The sequence below is a fragment of the Sinocyclocheilus rhinocerous genome, unplaced genomic scaffold (assembly GCF_001515625.1).
Source record: "Sinocyclocheilus rhinocerous isolate Xijiao unplaced genomic scaffold, SAMN03320098_v1.1 scaffold515, whole genome shotgun sequence".
NCBI classification, from domain to species: Eukaryota; Metazoa; Chordata; class Actinopteri; order Cypriniformes; family Cyprinidae; genus Sinocyclocheilus; species Sinocyclocheilus rhinocerous.
Window position 1 is genome coordinate 1,069,484 of NW_015660140.1, and position 20,059 is coordinate 1,089,542.

The window sequence follows — 20,059 nt, forward strand, 5'->3', positions numbered from 1 at the left end:
TTTATTTATTTATATATATTGTGTTGCAAAAGTCTATCTAAGACAACAAATGGAGTATTAGGTATTGATACCAGACAAATAACCATTATGGCAAATTTACAAATGCTGTAAAAGCAAGCAAGAAAGGTTAAAAACAAATGATATGTTATTATTCTCAGCATATTTTATGAATAGTTTAGAAGCTGACCCGTAGTTATGGATAGTTTACAAACCTCTAGAGAAGACCTGAAAATACAGCATGTGAATACAACTTGTAGTGAAATGAATAGTCCACTTGTGATTATCCATGCAAAGCTTCTCCACGCAGTCAGCCAAAATTCTGTTTAAAAGCAAACAGATATTAGGCAAACCACAAACTCAAAAATCATGATTCATCTTTACAGTAAACGGATCATCACACTCAATTTTAGCTGCATGAATTCTTTTCTCTCTGTATGAATTATTTTCTCTCTGTGACTGGTTGGTGTTTCCTACACATAGTCCAGAAACAGCTGCAGTGCGTGATTCCCTTCTTCCCGACTTTTGTATTGTCCTAAAAGATCTGAAACAGCGCAGACAGCTTCCCTGTGCCTTCTCTTTAAAAAGAGAGGAAGAAGAAATAGCAGAAGATAATGAAACCAATGACCCAGTTGACGGAGTAGATGATCACCATGTCCATGTCAAATCGCCAGCCATGCGAATCATCCTCAAAGTTGAAGGCATCAAGCCGGTAGCCCCCGTGAGGGAACTGGCGTCTGCCGATTGGACTTGCCTGCCTTTGAAAGCCTAAGAAAGAGAGAGTGGGAGAGAAAAAAGAGCAAGACAAAGAACAGTAAGCATTACTACCATATGAAGAATAACAACTGAATCTGAAGGGGAAATAAGTGGAATAGATGAAAAAATTGATTGACCTCCAAAAATTCGAAACAGTTTACGGCAGCTCGGAAGAGGCCATTTTGCACAGACCGCTTTCTGGAAATTCTGCTTCCGAGACAGGTATTCCTTTGGGAAGAATGTACGGGCTGTATGGTTCAGTTCTGTGAAGAGTGGGATGTGTGAATTTATTTATCTGTGAATCATTAGTGTGCTCATGGGCATTACTTCCAGAAAGCCCAGACTCATTTTAAATGGATTTATCATATCTCATACAGCTTGTTTCTCAGATCAGATTCTGTCATATTTCATGTCATTTTTAGTGTTTGAAATCAATATAAGATCCAAATTTCTGCTCAACCACTGTGAAAAACCATATAGAGTGCAACTGGAATGAATTCATTTTCATCCCATTCACTTTGCCATTAAGAAAACAGATTTTTAACAGTTGTCTATAAACCTTTTAAGACTATAGTACAGTGAAAATAATTTGGTGTCGAAACAATTTTCACTGAGAAATTGGTAGTAAATTTCACAAAGAATTAAGAAGACACATTGCATTAAACATGAAATTTTGAAGTTGAAAGACTTAATTTTTCTTGTAAAACTTCATATACAGGTGCATCTCAATAAATTAGAATGTCGTGGAAAAGTTCATTTATTTCAGTAATTCAACTCAAATTGTGAAACTTGTGTATTAAATAAATTCAATGCACACAGACTGAAGTAGTTTAAGTCTTTGGTTCTTTTAATTGTGATGATTTTGGCTCACATTTAACAAAAACCCACCAACTCACTATCTCAACAAATTAGAATACTCCATAAGACCAATAAAAAAAAACATTTTTAATGAATTGTTGGCCTTCTGGAAAGTATGTCCATTTACTGTACATGTACTCAATACATGGTAGGGGCTCCTTTTGCTTTAATTACCGCCTCAATTCGGCGTGGCATGGAGGGGATCAGTTTGTGGCACTGCTGAGGTGGTATGGAAGCCCAGGTTTCTTTGACAGTGGCCTTCAGCTCATCTGCATTTTTTGGTCTCTTGTTTCTCATTTTCCTCTTGACAATACCCCATAGATTCTCTATGGGGTTCAGGTCTGGTGAGTTTGCTGGCCAGTCAAGCACACCAACACCATGGTCATTTAACCAACTTTTGATGCTTTTGGCAGTGTGGGCAGGTGCCAAATCCTGCTGGAAAATAAAATCAGCATCTTCAAAAAGCTGGTCAGCAGAAGGAAGCATGAAGTGCTCCAAAATGAATAATGGTAAACGGGTGCAGTGACGTTGGTTTTCAAAAAACACAATGGACCAACACCAGCAGATGACATTGCACCCCAAATCATCACAGACTGTGGAAACTTAACACTGGACTTCAAGCAACTTGGGCTATGAGCTTCTCCACCCTTCCTCCAGACTCTAGGACCTTGGTTTCCAAATGAAATACAAAACTTGCTCTCATCTGAAAAAAGGACTTTGGACCACTGGGCAACAGTCCAGTTCTTCTTCTCCTTAGCCCAGGTAAGACGCCTCTGACGTTGTCTGTGGTTCAGGAGTGGCTTAACAAGAGGAATACGACAACTGTAGCCAAATTCCTTGACACGTCTGTGTGTGGTGGCTCTTGATGCCTTGACCCCAGCCTCAGTCCATTCCTTGTGAAGTTCACTCAAATTCTTGAATCGATTTTGCTTGACAATCCTCATAAGGCTGCAGTTCTCTCGGTTGGTTGTGCATCTTTTTCTTCCACACCTTTTCCTTCCACTCAACTTTCTGTTAACATACTTGGATACAGCACTCTGTGAACAGCCAGCTTCTTTGACAATGAATGTTTGTGGCTTACCCTCCTTGTGAAGGGTGTCAATGATTGTCTTCTGGACAACTGTCAGATCAGCAGTCTTCCCCATGATTGTGTAGCCTAGTGAACCAAACTGAGAGACCATTTTGAAGGCTCAGGAAACCTTTGCAGGTGTTTTGAGTTGATTAGCTGATTGGCATGTCACCATATTCTAATTAGTTGAGATAGTGAATTGGTGGGTTTTTGTTAAATGTGAACCAAAATCATCACAATTAAAAGAACCAAAGACTTAAACTACTTCAATCTGTGTGCATTGAATTTATTTAATACACAAGTTTCACAATTTGAGTTGAATTACTGAAATAAATAAACTTTTCCACGACATTCTAATTTATTGAGATGCACCTATATATGCACTATATTCAAATGCACTAATTCCCAGCCTCAACCCATTCAGAAGTACCAGTACTTACATAGATACCTATACATAGTAGCCAGAAAGAAATGCTAATTTTAAAGAAAAACGTCAGACGTACTTACCCTTCACAAGGAGGGTAAGCCACAAACATTCATTGCCAAAGAAGCTGGCTGTTCACAGAGTGCTGTATCCAAGCATGTTAACAGAAAGTTGAGTGGAAGGAAAAGGTGTGGAAGAAAAAGATGCACAACCAACCGAGAGAACCGCAGCCTTATGAGGATTGTCAAGCAAAATCGATTCAAGAATTTGAGTGAACTTCACAAGGAATGGACTGAGGCTGGGGTCAAGGCATCAAGAGCCACCACACACAGACGTGTCAAGGAATTTGGCTACAGTTGTCGTATTCCTCTTGTTAAGCCACTCCTGAACCACAGACAACGTCAGAGGCGTCTTACCTGGGCTAAGGAGAAGAAGAACTGGACTGTTGCCCAGTGGTCCAAAGTCCTTTTTTCAGATGAGAGCAAGTTTTGTATTTCATTTGGAAACCAAGGTCCTAGAGTCTGGAGGAAGGGTGGAGAAGCTCATAGCCCAAGTTGCTTGAAGTCCAGTGTTAAGTTTCCACAGTCTGTGATGATTTGGGGTGCAATGTTATCTGCTGGTGTTGGTCCATTGTGTTTTTTGAAAACCAACGTCACTGCACCCGTTTACCAAGAAACTTTTGGAGCACTTCATGCTTCCTTCTGCTGACCAGTTTTTTGAAGATGCTGATTTCATTTTCCAGCAGGATTTGGCACCTGCCCACACTGCCAAAAGCACCAAAAGTTGGTTAAATGACCATGGTGTTGGTGTGCTTGAGTGGCCAGCAAACTCACCAGACCTGAACCCCATAGAGAATCTATGGGGTATTGTCAAGAGGAAAATGAGAAACAAGAGATCAAAAAATGCAGATGAGCTGAAGGCCGCTGTCAAAGAAACCTGGGCTTCCATACCACCTCAGTAGTGCCACAAACTGATCACCTCCATGCTACGCCGAATTGAGGCAGTAATTAAAGCAGAAGGAGACCCTACCAAGTTATTGAGTACATGTACAGTAAATGAACATACTTTCCAGAAGGCCAACAATTCACTAAAAATGTTTTTTTTATTGGTCTTATGGAGTATTCTAATTTGTTGAGATAGTGAGTTGGTGGGTTTTTGTTAAATGTGAGCCAAAATCATCACAATTAAAAGAACCAAAGACTTAAACTACTTCAGTTTGTGTGCATTGAATTTATTTAATACACAAGTTTCGCAATTTGAGTTGAATTACTGAAATAAATGAACTTTTCCACGACATTCTAATTTATTGAGATGCACCTGTATACACAATACAACTACATACTATATTCACAATATTTTTTTTACAGTGTATATGATGCCATCAAATATTCAGAACACTCTTATTAAAAAGAAAAGAAAAAAGATAATAAATAAAAAATTCAATCTCAGAGCTGGTAAAAATGTTTTGAAATCCCTATGGACAACATAAATGGTAAAAGTACTTCCAGAACCAAAGTGTCTGAAAAATGTAGGCGCTCACTCCCACTAAAAATGTCCGTAATGTGAGGGAAGGGGTCGCCGTGATTTTGCCAAGTAAGACATGTTCCTGGATCAACATCTTTTGATGATCCTGGATCAACATTAATGTCCAAAAATATAGACTTGACCCAATCCCTACCCCTAAACCTAACCCTACCCATAATTTATTCCTAAAATCTGTGGGAAATGATAGCTGATTAACAAGGGTGTAGAAGCACCTAACCCTGATCATAAGCCTAAAACAGATATTTCCTGAAAAGTTATATCTCTATTCTGATTGGTTGATTGGAATGTTGTACCAGGATCAACAAGGATGTTGATCCAGGAACATGTTGTACTTGGTGAAATCACGCTCACTGAGGGAAGGATGTTACATTTGATCCTTCCCTTACATTTGAAGCCCACATTAGTTCCACATTAGTTAGAATTGCCATTTCATATCTTCATAACATATCTCTCTGCCACATCCTTAGCCATAGAGATGCTTTTGTCCATTATCACTGCATGTCTTGATTATTGCAATGTTCTTTTCTTTGCACATAAAGGTTTAAAAATTCAGGCTGAGGTATGACTGTGTGTATTTTATGTTGTTGAAAATAATGTGAAAATCTCTTGAAGTAATGTGAACCCCAGACCTCGTTTTACTCACAAATCTAAACTGCTATCTAAACCCATAGGAAATTCCAGAGGAAATCGATTGCTTGTAAATCCTAATTGTCTTCAGGGTTTCAGGACTACAAAGTGAAGAGATCTGTTGTGCTCTTTTGTTTTGTTTTGCTCATTTCCCTCTTTTGATGTTATTTCATTTTATGCATTGCTTCTTTCCTTGCTAACCTTTTTTGTTTACACTCTGTTCAACATTATTTGTTTGCATATTTACGGAGTTCCTTTGAGCTGGAGAAAAAAAAAAAAAGTATTATTACTAATAATAACAACAGTAATATTTAACAACAATAATAATGTTATTATTATTAGCTGTTTTTGACAAATTCCCAAATAAGATTACAAAAAAAATCACAACAATAAATAATGATGAAAAATATTATTATCATCTGTTTTTGTGACATATTTGACAAATCACAATAATAACAAAAACAACAACAACAATAATAATAATAATACATTATAAAAAATAATATTAGTAGATTTTCCATTAACTAGTTATTTTTATTATTCTTTTTTATTAGCTAAAGTTGTGTGTGTGTTTTTTTAAACTCTTGGGTAACTTTAACAAATTCCCAAAAAGATAAAAAAACAACAACAACATCATCATCAACAACAACAACAACAATTCCCAAATAGGATTACAAAAATCACAACAATAACAAATAATAAAAATATTATTATTAGCTGCTTTTGCAAACTCTTTGATGAATCACAACAACAACAACAACAATAATAATAATAATAATAATAAATTATTAAAAAAATAATATTAGTAGCTTTTTATTTTATTTTATTTCTAACTCTTGGGTAACTTCTTTGACAAATTCCCAAAAAGATCATCATCAACATCTACAACAACAGCAACAACAAAAATAACAACAACAAATTATGTTAGCTGTTTTTGTCAAATTCCCAAAGATATTCCTGAAATTTACAACTATTATTATTATTATTACTACTAGTACTACTACTCACATTTGCAAAAAGACAACAGAAAATGTAAGATGCCTTTCTTCTGAAACAAACATTTCTGGAAGAAGACATGTGTTATGGTGGTTCTGCACAATGGACAGGGTGTGTTGGTGGGGCAGTTCTTGGCCAGCGTCCGCAGACAAGGCTCACAGAAGACGTGGCTGCAGGGATGGCACATGTAGGGACTGAAGTAGACATCCAGACACACAGCACAGATATAGCCTTCACGATCCCGGTTGGGCAGCTCCTCATCCTCACTGCTGCTAGATGGGTTCCCTGTAGAGCTCTTCAGCAGAGTGAGAGAGCAGAAGAGATGACTCAGTGCTGCTATTAAACTCAACAATCTGCTGAGCTTCACATTTACTAGGGAGCATTGCTTGCAGTGTTATGCTGATGGCTCATATAAACAGTGTTTTGACTTGACTTGTTGGACTGTCAAACACAGTAAGATTCCCTGAACTGTCCTGTTTTGGATTGTGCCACAGGCAGCCCTCAGGGGTGTTGTGTCCCACACATGTCTGGTGCACAGGGCCTGTCTGCATAATCACAGCTCTCCCACCCATGGGAGAGGGGCCCATGCCCCTTGTTCCCTAGGTGTGTCATTATCACCAAATACACATCTCATAAAAGCCTCCACATCCCACTTGACAACCCAGAAACGCTTCCTGTGGACACCAGAATCCTAACATCAACATCTCACATGGAATCTGTTAGTGCCTAAAATAAAGTCAAAACCCATCCTCTTTTATGTAAATGGACATGAGAGCATTTACAGTGTTTTAATTGATATGGTATGTCACCCTTGAAGTGTGTGCACTCCAAAGGGAAAATATACAGCCTACAACCAGAATTATTACCAGAGAAATGAAAATGTAGGATTTCTCTTTCTCGGCACTGTATTATGAAGGGTCCTTACTTCATCTGCCAAATCACAACCCACCCCACTTCTAGACTGTGTACAATGACAAATTGACAATGAGTACTAATAATCAGACCAAAACCAGGAAAGAAAACCACTTTTTAAGAGCTGTCTTCTGTGGGTTTTGATTTCATAGGAGACACTTTGGGGTGTTGTGCATTAAAGGATAATCAGAATCATTGCGAAGAGAACTACATTTGAATTTTTACAATCATTTTAAATCTTTAATTTGGTGTTAATTGAAATTTTACATCAATGATAGAGTGAGCATTAATGCTGATGAGTTTATTGCAGTGAATTCAGAATCACTAATGCAGAACCTGTTGATTGTTGAAAGATGCCCTCTGCTGGAAAATTATAAATTCTGAATTAATGATCTGTGGGTGATCATTCAGCTTTATAATGTGCTAGAGAAAAAAGGAAGTAATGAATAACATAAGAATATATGAATATATAAGAAATGATGTACAGCCAGTTGACCATTATCGCAAAATAAACCTCAACATGAAAGAGTAATTTGAAAAATATATTTGAAGAAAAATAGTCTGTTACAATGTAGAAAACAATCAGTCTAGAAACAAGGCAAACACGGCAGCAAAATCATAAAAGTAATATATTATTAGTATTATTATTTCTGCAAATCAAAGTTACTTGTTTTCCTCTAGGTTTCCTCTCATCCAGCTCTTTTACTAGTTTGGTGCTTTTCTGGGTGATAATTGCATTGTCTTGTTTTAACTGTTTTATATTTATTTGCGTTGTCTTGTTTTAGGTTTTATATTTATCATAAAAGTAATACCGTAGTCCCCTGATGCCATTTTAACCAAGCCAGTAAACATTTATAACAGCATTTGCTGACTATAGGTATTATATAACATACCTTATATTATATGTAAGGTCTTGTAGAAATATGTAGCAAATATAGACAATAAACATGCAGCATCAACATAAACTCATGAAATAAAATATTAAATATTTCATTAATTTTTTTACGTTTTTCATTTTGAGTTTTCATTATAAAATAATTTATTTTAATTTTACATTATTACTTATTTAATGATTAGTCTTTCCATCACACTTGAAAAGCTGATGATAAATCAATTAAATCAATTTTATTTATTAACTAGACAAGTTATTTATTCTATAATAATTTAATCTTTGGCTGTAAATTAACATAAAATATTATAACTTCATAGAATATTGTCTTTAATTTGTTGCATTGTTTGACTTTTTCATTTGTATCACATTTGACAGAGACTTAACAATTGCAAATAAGTTCTTCTTATCTTCATTTGCTGTCAGTGTTCGCGTCTCTAGAAATGCAGCTGAAAAGAGCTAATATTCTGACAGAAAAGCTTCGGTCCTTTTACAGCTCAGACAACATGCTTGATTGCGTTTCTGTTTCACCTGCACGTTCTCCTGCTGCTGGCTCTCTCTCCTCCTCTGTCTCCTCCTCAGGCTCTTCAGTCGCTTCCTCTCTCTCTTACCCAGCCTGCGTTCCCCAGTGGGAGTGGGTGTAAGCAGGGATGAAGCCACGCTGAGCCCTGCTGGAGCTCTGCCAGCCTGTTCTCCAGCCTCCTGTTCCTCCTCAGAGCTGCTGAGAGACATCAGAGGATCTCTGCGGTTGAAGGAGCCGCCCGCTTCCTGATCCTCGTGAGGGATTCGTGAGCCTCTAATAATATCTGATCTAACAGGTTCTAGATCAGACCTCCTCGAAAGCATCACAGTCCTGCTATAGGGAGGAGGGCTTGTTCTATGGCATGGGGAAGTGGAGGCCTGCTGGCTGGCTGTGGACCTCAGCATATGCCCTGCCTGGAGATCACAGTCTGGAAAGTGCAGATCAGAGTATCCTCGTGGAGAGTTTTGCCCCCTGTAATGAGCCTCCCGGTGGGCATTTGTATAGTCCAGACTGAACGTCTTCCTGTGGGCTAGTCTGGCTCCAAGTTTGGCCTTCTGCAGAGGCCTGACCTCCAAACACAGGGCCTCCGCCGTGCGCCCAAGGTCCTCTTCTCCATGTGAGTCCATCTTAAATCGGACAACTCACTGTTGAACCGAAACACCCCCCCACCCCACTGTGCCCAACTCTACAGCAGGCCAGGAAACATTTGAGTTCATTGTTGAAGAGGTGAACAGGAACATACTGGCCCCCTGAGGTATTTTGCACTGTTGACAAAGGTAAAGCCCCCTAAATAGTGGCAGTTCAGCGACCCGATTGTCTCTGGGGGCCTATAGAATTCAAACAACCCACAATGCATGCATTGTGTTATAAGGGTGGCAAAATTAGGTGAAATAACTAGACCAACCTTTTTCAACAGACACCATCAGCTCTTTTTCTGTCTGAACAATCGGCAGCATATGAGAATATGACAGTCACGCTGACTGAAACGAAATCTGTGGTCATTTTATACAATTTGCATGTGTGGCTTCTACTTGACGCTTCATTTTTCTTTTTTTCCCCCCATAGTTAGAAGGGCAAGTTTTAAACGATTATTTTATTTAAACAATTATAATTTGAATTAAATATTATATCATATTAATATAATTATTAATATATTCTTAATATTTAATTCATATTAAAATATTTTAAAATGTATGTATATTTTAATGATATCTTTTTCAAATGTAATGATATTTTACAGTGGATAACAAAATAGTTGTTAATATGGATTTTTTTTGTAGGTCATTTCAAGAAAATGTTAAATCAGTTATAAGTTAATGCAAAATTATTTTAAACAAAACACATTGCATAAATTCCAACCATTAATAGATTATTCAGTTGTGATATTATTATCTTAATTATTCGGTTATTGAATATTGAATTTTTTCAACTTCATTGTTGGAAACAGATAAAAGATACATGTAAAACAGTGAAAGATATCTAAACTCTTAATGGCAAGCAAAGAAATGAATAATACGTTTATAATAATAATAATAATACTATTTTTGATAATATTGAATAATATATATATTTTTAATGCGACAAACGTCTTAGCTTATGTCCTCCAGAGTAAAGGGCATAAAGAGTAAAATGGTGATGTCTCTTTAATTGTCCTCTGCACAGTTTTGAATATATGCAAACTTTCGTTGAGCTCAGGTTTTTTTTCCCGTTTTTTTTTCCACACCTCTCACAACTTTGGCATGTTTTCAAAGACACATACAAGTTGAATGGCATTACGTAAGGTTACGTAAGCACGTTATCGCACATTTTTCATTATTAATCATGCATATTGATAGGCTTTGCGATAGCCGTAGTAAAAAAAAAAAGCATTGATATTATTTATATTCCAGCACTTTTTCAGTATTAAATGAGGTGGGAGAAGGAAAGTCTATGCTGCATGAAGTCAAGCGTGATCTGAATCGTTGGGAAGAGGGGTCTCGTTCCACAACGCGTCCTCATTATTTTCTTTCATCTTTTTGCCATGTTCTCACCAGATGGCAGCAGATTTCCGTTCTGGGGAACTCATGGAACTGTCCGCGGTGCTGAAAGTGCATTTTCCCGTCGCATCTCTGCAACAAAAGTCATAGACCTATAGAGTACACTTTTACAATAAATCTGATAATCATCAAAAGGTTTGTGATATTCAAAACATGATTACTGTCATGATATATTACTGAAAAAAATGGTAACCTAAAAATGGTTCTAAATTAACTGGTAGCCTATTATTCCAATCAAAAAATATTATTTAGCATCACTGAATCAACCTAAGTACATTAATATAAGCAAAACTCATTTTTTATTAATCAAAACAGGTAAAAATAGCTCATTAAGGCAACAATTGCAGGTTACGACTTTTTTAGAGTCTAATGATCATATAATAGCCTATGACACTATTTGTATACACATTTTTAATTATTCATCAGATCTAGCTATATGCACTGTATTTTTTTTATCATTTCGTCATAATTATCTTTATTTCCAACAATTAAACTCAAACTCAAGTTTCAGATTTCAAGCTGATTTTCTTTATCTGCAACGAAAATCTAATTGGTTGAAAGAGTGAAAGGACTGTTTCACTGCAAAATAATAAACAAATAAAAACGTTTCAGATGGCTGTGTGAAGAAATTTAATAAAATCGATCTTCATACAACATGTTTGCAGAAAATGTGCCTTTGTCAGCATAACAAGTAACTAAGAAACAATTTACCAGACGCAGCACGTTGTTGAATTTGCCTGCGCAACTTTCAAAACAGCAACTGTTGAATATCTCAAAACATATTGTACTAGAACACTGCACATCCGAAAGGACAACTTTGCCCTGCTGTAAAGCTTGCACGGCCGCTCTGCAAAGAGCGCGCGCCAACCTCTCCTCAGCCATCTCTGACGCACTTAGCACGACCCGTATAAATGAATTCACTTCGTCACTGGGCGCCAATGATAGCAGCTCGAGCGTGCGGCACTTCCTGAGCCCGGAGCCCGCCATGCGTCTTCAGAGCAGCGAGGTGACCGGCGCGAGGGACTGTCTCTGAGTGACCGCTCTCACCATGGAGAGTTACAACAACACCACAGAAAGCCAAGACTGGAGCGGGAACGCGACGACAGTTAGCGAAGTTGCTTTGAGTTACCAAATAATCGGCTCGCTTTTCCTGGCCGCGTTAATTTTGTTTGCCATATTGGGAAACGCGTGTGTCATCGCTGCCATCGCCTTGGAGAGATCGCTTCAGAATGTGGCCAACTATCTCATCGGCTCCCTGGCCGTCACAGACCTCATGGTGTCGGTTCTAGTGCTACCCATGGCAGCCCTGTATCAGGTTCTGAACAAATGGACTTTGGGACAGGAGATGTGTGATATATTCATCTCTCTAGACGTGTTGTGCTGCACCTCTTCCATCCTGCACCTGTGCGCAATCGCTTTGGATAGATACTGGGCCATCACCGATCCCATAGACTATGTGAATAAAAGGACCCCGAGACGAGCGGCTATCTTGATCAGCCTCACCTGGCTAATAGGATTTTCCATTTCCATTCCTCCCATGTTGGGCTGGAGGAAACCAGAGGACCGTGCAGATCCCGACGCGTGCACAATCAGCCAAGACCACGGGTACACCATCTACTCAACTTTTGGAGCTTTCTACATCCCCCTCATCCTCATGCTGGTCCTCTACGGGCGGATATTCCGAGCGGCGAGGTTTCGCATAAGGAAAACCGTGAAGAAAACCGAGAAAGCTAAAATCGCGGACAAATGCCTGGCGGTGTCTCCGGCGTTGTTCCCGAGGAAAGCGAACGGCGAGGTGAGCAAAACTTGGAGGCGAAGCGTGGAGCCGCAGCCGGGCTCCTGCGTAAACGGAGCGCTGAAACACTCGGACGACGGAGAGTCGTTCGAGATTACAGAAGTTCAGACCGTCTCCAGAAACCACCTGAGCCTGCCCAACAACCCTCAGCCGTGCTTCGAGAGCAGAAACGAGAAAAACACGGAAGCGAAGCGCAAAGTGGCTCTGGCCAGAGAGCGCAAAACGGTCAAGACTCTGGGAATCATTATGGGCACGTTCATTTTCTGCTGGCTGCCCTTCTTCATCGTGGCGCTTGTTTTGCCTTTCTGTCAAGACTGTTTCATGCCTGAGTGGTTGAGGGCGGTCATTAACTGGCTCGGATACTCCAACTCACTTTTGAACCCCATCATATACGCGTACTTTAACAAAGACTTCCAGAACGCATTCAAGAAGATCTTGAAATGCAAATGCATTAGACAGTGAACGATGCTGTTTAACGGATGCTAATATGCAGATATTGATTGTTAAAGAACTGCTCTAAAGGCATTAATACGAACGGACCCAGTGCGGGACAGTACAGCACAAGAAGAGGTAGAGCTCTGTCCTTGTGTATTTGTTAATCTGTGAAGTCTATCTGCTTCCACCACAAAAAAAAAAAGTGCATATACAACTGGATGGATTCAGATTAGACCAGGACTCTCAGACCAGCTGTGTGCATTCAATAATAAAGCCCTTAAACAAACAAAAAAAAGTTTTTATTTGACTGAATATGATGAAAGCCACCTTTCTCCGAGCAGGGAGCTGTGGTGGGATTGTAAGCACACAGAGATGTCAAGATCCAGCAGATCATTTATGTAGAAAAATGTAATGTGAAACCATTTCTCATTTCTATTTATTTTCAGCAGTTTTCTTATATGACATGGACTGACTGGAAGTACCTTGAAATAAAACATAAATCTAGATCATAAAAATGGACTGTATTTGAATCATTGCATTTGGGGTGGGATGGGGCTCTTTAATGAGGTTGGAAAGAAAAAAAATCACGTGGTTAACCACACACTGTTCAGGTGTATAATTTAACAAAGTCATGAACAAAAATATAAATTACATTTAAATACAAGTTAGTATGACAGTATAATGCAACCTCCCTGAAAGGATTATATTCTTTTTCATTTGGCATCTAGGTAAGCCAAAAATATTTAATTAGCATTCAAATAGGTGCACTTAGATAATAAAGCAATATAAAGCGTGTGTTAAATGTCAGTGACGGTTAGTATCAGAGAGGCAGAGAGTACGCAACGATCAGTTTGCCTCAGGCACAGCTAGGCCATTACCCATTGGGCCTTTGTTCCTCTAATACTGCAGCCTTGCCACGCTGCATTAAAAAGTCACTTAGAACCCGTAAACCAGTTCAAGTGATTAAAAATGAAAACCCTTATGTTTGTTCTCAAATGTTTTAAAGAGCCTAATAGGAATAGTTCACCCAAAAATTAAAAATTGATGAAAATTTACTCACCCTCAGGTCATCCACAATGTAGATGAGTTTATTTCTTTGGCGATTTGGAGAAATTTAGCATTACATCACTTGCTCTCCAATGGATCAGTGAATGGGTGCCGTCAGAATGAGAGTCCAAACAGCTGATAAAAACATCACAATAATCCACAGGACTCCTATCCATCAATTAACATCCTGTGAATCAAATCGAATGTGAAGCTGCGTGTTTGTAAGAAACAAATCCAATCGTTAAGACGTTTTTAACTTCAAACCATTACTTTCAGCCAAAACACGAGTCCTCTGTTCATAATATTTCTTGTTTCAGTGAAAAAGTCATTTTATCTGAATCATAAGAGAAATATAAGCACAACAAGCACCATTTACAAGCCAAAGCAGTCTAAAACAGTTCTAAACAAATATGTTGGTAGATTTTGATGTGAAAGGTCAAAAGGTATGGGCTTTTACACTGAAGGAAGCATCATTATGAATTATGGACTGGTATACAGGTGCATCTCAATAAATTAGAATGTCGTGGAAAAGTTGTTAATTGTTAATTGATGGACTACAGTCCTGTTGTGATGTTATTGTGATGTTTTATCATCTGTTTGGACTCTCATTCTGACGGCACCCATTCACTACAGAGGATTCATTGGTGAGCAAGTTATGTAATGCTACTAAGTTTCTCCAAATCTGTTCAGATGAAGAAATAAACTCTTCAACATCTTGGATGACTTCAGGGTGAGTACATTTACATTTTTGGGTGAACTGTTCCTTTAAAATCGAAGGCAAATAAAATGATTTCAGCTATCGATACAGACCTCCTCTGGTAAATTGAATTGGCTTATGTCACCCCAAACATCTTTTACATGTGTCTCCAGATGTTTAATTCTTTAAAGCTAGTCCTATAGCTTATAAACCTCCTCCACTTCCAGTGACATTTTCAATGTATCAAGTCAGTGGCCACATGCACAGTGTGCTGGGAGAGGCAATGGTGCAGAAATGTTATTCAAATAACATCCTAAGGCTCTGCCCACACAGAACCCTGGCAAAATATAAATGTCAGAAAAGATAAATGAAAAATACTCAACGTAATGTTTATGATTTACCTTTCCCCCCTACATTTGTAACCGCGCTGTTTTACTGACACACTGCCATGTGACGAGGACGTTTGGAGGAGCTGACAGCATTGATAACATGACAATGGATATTGTGAACGAACACAAAGCACTCTCTGCAATATCCTCTGTAGGAGGGAAATTTTGCTGACTCACTCCTTTAGCACATAAAGGGCCCATGAACTAATTTGACCCATTTTCACTTGTGACATTTTTTTTAAATGTACCAGCACTTCTCATGACAGTGGTCATGCCCTCGTGTCAGTTATAAATGGCCAGCCACTAACTTTGGCTTGATTGGAAACTATAGGGGAAAGGCACAATATGTATTTCTTCCTTTTTGTGCCCTGGAGTAAATTGAAATGACCACGAGGAACATTCGCAAGGTCATTCTAACCTTGATACAACTATTTGTGAGGCTGAATGACAGTGAAAGAACATTTTGAAGTCACTCTTATCTTCTGAGGAAAGTCTCAGTCTAGAGACAGCTAGTTTTTTAATGTGGCTGTTAGTTACTCAGCTGACCTTTGCTTTGGAGTATTAAGAAGAGATTAAGCTGTTCGTTTGTCATTTCTTTCTTTCTTTCATTCAAAAAAGTGAGATATTGTCAATAACTTCCTTGCACTTAAGCTCCGTTGGATCTTCCCCTGCTGAATAGCATGTTGAAAGCATATGCAATTAGTATAACAAGCTGTATCTGTACGATAAGTTGCGATAAAAACAAACGCAGTGTTGAATCTCTGGATTGTAGCACATGACCTTGTTGAGCGCTTCTAAAAGGACATCTAAAATCAACACATTATTCTACATAAAAAATAAATAAAAAATCAGCTGCTCGAATGGATGTTTAATTCCTTTACAATTCAGGCTAGTGTAGGTTAAAGTTTGGGGTCGATAAGAATGTTTAATGTTTTTGAAAGATCATTCTTATGGTGACCAAGGCTGTTATTTGATGAAAAATACAGTAAAAACTGTAATACTGTTAAATATTATATTTTATAATAACTTCTATTGTAATATTTATCCCTATGATGGCAAAGTCTTCAGTGTCACATGATACTTTAGAAAGCACTCTAATATGCTGATTTGGTGTTTAAGAAACAGTTGTACTACTTTAATGTTTTTTGGGAACCATGATCATTTTTTTCAAGGATTTTTGATGAATAAAAAAGTTCAAAAGAACAGCATTTATTTGAAACAGAATTCATTTGTAACATTATAAATGTCACTTTTGAGCAATTTAATGCTCCCTTGCTGAATTACAGCATTAACTTTTTTTTCTCAAAAAAATCTTACTGACCTTGAAGTTTGAACAGTAGTGTATTTTTTGCAATCTATTAAAAATGTTATGATAAATAATATAAAAATACAAAACAACATAACAATATAAATATATAATAATATACAGTATAAACTAGGCTATAAGCTAGGCTCTTTTGAAAATAATGAATAATTATACAATGCATTGATCTCTCCCAATGGCACTTTCAATATCTTTTATCAAATGCTGCATTATAGTATTTCAGTGAGCTAATTTTAGAGGGGTTTATTTACAAAAGGGATGATAACAAACTCCTTTTAAGGCTGTTAAAGTGAAAGGCCCTAATGTAAAGATGAGTTCACGCTAATGCATGTTTAGCGAGTCATTATCTCAGTCACTTCAGCTTCTGTTTCAGTGTTGGTTTTGGAGAGGGTCAAACCAAAGAGCTTTATGGGATCAAAAGTCCTCCGCTGGGATCATGACAACATTTATTCAAAAAGAAACAGAATGCAAGCTAGTTCATTAAATAGACAGATATTTCTGTTCTGCACAGGCAAGTTTATATATATATATATATATATATATATATATATGTTTGATTTATTATGCCCTATAGATACAGCAGAAAAGGAGAAGAGAGAAAAAAGCACACAAGCAAGTGAGTAATTTCATTTGATGGAATCTAAAAGACGTTTTACATTTGAATGCGAACTGTTTTTAGTAAAAATGTAGATTTTCCTTATTGCTCTCTCTTTCTCTTATTCATGGTGCTTCAGCTAAAATGAACTTAGCATGAATACAATGAAAAGAGAAAAATTAGCAACAGCAAAAAAATTGCAATTTTACGTCTTCTCTGCATCTCTAGCCTAGCCAAGGGGCGCAATAATGTCATTGTGTGATTGGTCATGAGTCACCTCTTCAGCTACAGTCGTCACTGAAGTCACGTTTTTGATTCCCTCTGTCAGGCTCCGGGGCCGCAGAGCTCTTGTTTACTTCAGAGTGTGATGTCGTGATCTCCTTATTTTTATCTTAAACGAATGTTTGTACCGACACAGTTTTGACAATGTTTGAATACAGACTGTTCTTAATAAAATGAGACAGATTTTCTTCACTGCTCTCTTTGTCTTGATGGTCTTGGGCTTCAGCCGCACTGCTCGACTACTCTACTACCGGCTCCATTAAATGAGTAATTCCATTAGCTTTCTTTCACACATTTGACCCAGCCATTTAAGATTCAGCTGAAGGTCTCGCTGCTATTGACCTGTAGCACATTCCAGCCAACTTTCCCTAAGTGCTTTCCCTAGTGGTTTGCTCAGAGAGAGTGCGTCTGAACATTAAAAGACGGAGAATGTGGGGCACTGAGAAGGCATAGCTGATGAATAATCACAGCATGGCCTTTGTCTACATATATTTTATGACACATTTAATCATAATACTTTGTAATTGCATTCAATTTTGCCAAGATCAAAAACAGTTAGTGATAGTGATATACAATTAGTGATATACAGTCAGGTACATGTTTTGAATGTGTAATTGTCAGGGAGTCTCACCCCTTGTCCAAATACCCACACTTGCGGTCTTTGCACTTGACCACTTGGCTACTTATATGATGTATTTCCTGTATTTGGCCCAAGTGTTCAAGTGAGGATGAAGACCACAAGTGTGTGTCGAACTTTTCATTACCTGATGGGACACACTTATAGTCAGTCACCACCCTCACCTCAGTCACCACAGTCATCAGCCCCAGTGCACACCAGATCCCCATCACCCGAATTCTGATTGGCCGCACCTGTCTCAGCTCGTTAGGCTCCCTATATCACTGCACTCTCCCCACAGCCTCATCGTCTGGTCTACAGTTTGCAAAGCCTTACTAGCCTGACTACTTACCCGTGTTTACTTACCCCTAGATGCTCCTTCGCTCCACCGCTCCATCGGATCACCTACAAGAGACAATCTTCCATTACTCTCAGCTAAGAGACTTGAATTCCTTTACTTCCTCGAATTACTCACCCTCAGACTGCTGCCTTTCATCCCACTGCCTGTTTGTCAATAAACCTGTTGTTGTGAGAACTCTGTGTTTCTGGCCTGTTTGCTGACAGAAGACCAGATCAACATAATTTGCCTTACAACATGGGCATTCACCTCACCCCTCACGACCCAGCAGACCTTCTTCTCACTCTCTTCCAAGATGGCCGTCCGATTGAGGACTACTTGGAGGAGTTCCTCGAGCTCTCACATCAAGTGCCCTGGAACGATGACACACGAAAGACCATTTTCTGGTGTGGCTTGGATGATCACCTGTATCTACAAGTTCCAGTGAGTGCAACCACATGATCGTTGCAAAAATATATTGATTATATTCTATGGTTGTGTGGATCATCGTGTATTTTAGAGGAAGCGCTCCCCAAGTCCGTTCCAGTGAGTAGTGTTCCTGAGCCTGTTCCACTGAAAGAAATTCCCGAATCTGCCATCAATCCCTCCACATGCCTGGCCAATGACTCCAACCACCCATATTCTCCTGTGTTTTCCCGAGCCTGTAAGTGGGTTTCCAACAGCGCTGATCTGGGGGCTAAAATTGCGGACCCAGGATTAACATCTGTCCGGAAATCTGCCTCCCTTCCTCCGTTTCCAACTCCCAGAACCATTCCGGTCCTCAGCCCAGAACCAGCGGCCGCTCCACTGTCAAGCCCTATGATGACAGCAACTATCTCCTTCACCTCAGCCCCCGGCCAGAGTCGTGAGATGGCTCTAGCCCCCGACCAGAGTCGTGAGATGGCTCTAGCCCCCGACCAGAATCGTGAGATGGCTCTAGCCCCCGACCAAAGTCGTGAGAGGGCTGCGGTTCCCGCGTCCAGCACAGGGAGAGCCTCAGATCCCAAGTCTAGCCCAGAGAGGGCCCCTGTCCCCACGTCAAGCCCAGAGAAGGCTGCTGTTCCGACGTCTGTATCAGAGAGGGCCTCAGATTCCAAGTCCAGCCCAGAGAGAGAGACTATGTTCCCGAATCCAGTCCAGAGAGGGCTCCTGTTCCCACGTCTGGCCACAGGTAGGGTAGGGCCACAGATCCCGAGTCTAGCCCAAGGAGGGCTCCTGTTTCCACATCTAGCCCAAAGAGAGCTCCTGCCCTCACGTCAAGCCCTGAGAAGGCTGCGGTTGCCACGTCCAGGCCCGAGAGGGCTTCTGTCCCCAAGTCCAGCCAGGAAAGGGCTTCTGAGCCCAGCCCAGAGCCGGTCCCAGCCAGGAGACCCGGAGTCTCCCCCAAGAATTTTTTTTTGGGAGGGGCTATACGTCTCTGGCTGTAGTGGCCGGGCCGAGTGCTGAGGCCAAGTCCACGGAGGCCATCCAGCCATGGCTTCCTGAACTGCCTGCTCCGCGGTGGCCCCTGAGCTGCTACCGCCCTGGAGGCCTGAATTTATAAACCAATTAATAAAATACACTTTGAAATTTTTTTTTTTTATTTATAAAATATTTGATAAACATTCTTCATAAATGTTAAATAGACAATTTGCTTTTAGGCTTGGATTTATATAATATTTTCATATCATGTTCTATTTTATTACTGAAATTCATAAAAATAATTAATAAACTGCAATTCTCAGAGTCTACTGAAACAGAATATCACAACTTCCTGTATCATGTTGACTTTGTTAGGTAGCAGATTATCTTTAATGACATGCTAATCTATTTAAATTGTCCACATGCAGGGTACAATGCTAAAATTTAATTCAGACATGTATCACAAAGAGCTGTTCTCCAGCAACTGCCATCAGATCAACACTGAACAT

The 20,059-nt window shown here is 39.2% G+C and overlaps 1 protein-coding gene and 1 pseudogene across 1 annotated transcript; one reads left to right on the top strand and one right to left on the bottom strand.

Moving 5' to 3' along the window:
• Window positions 1-577: 577 nt before the first annotated feature.
• Window positions 578-9,222, bottom strand: LOC107724874 (E3 ubiquitin-protein ligase RNF180-like; annotated as a pseudogene).
• A 2,388-nt stretch (window positions 9,223-11,610) lies between these two features.
• Window positions 11,611-13,108, top strand: htr1aa (5-hydroxytryptamine (serotonin) receptor 1A a). Its single transcript, XM_016533969.1, has one exon. It carries the CDS (start codon window positions 11,681-11,683, stop codon window positions 12,887-12,889), a length of 1,209 nt encoding a protein of 402 aa, XP_016389455.1. The 5' UTR covers window positions 11,611-11,680; the 3' UTR covers window positions 12,890-13,108.
• Window positions 13,109-20,059: the final 6,951 nt, after the last annotated feature.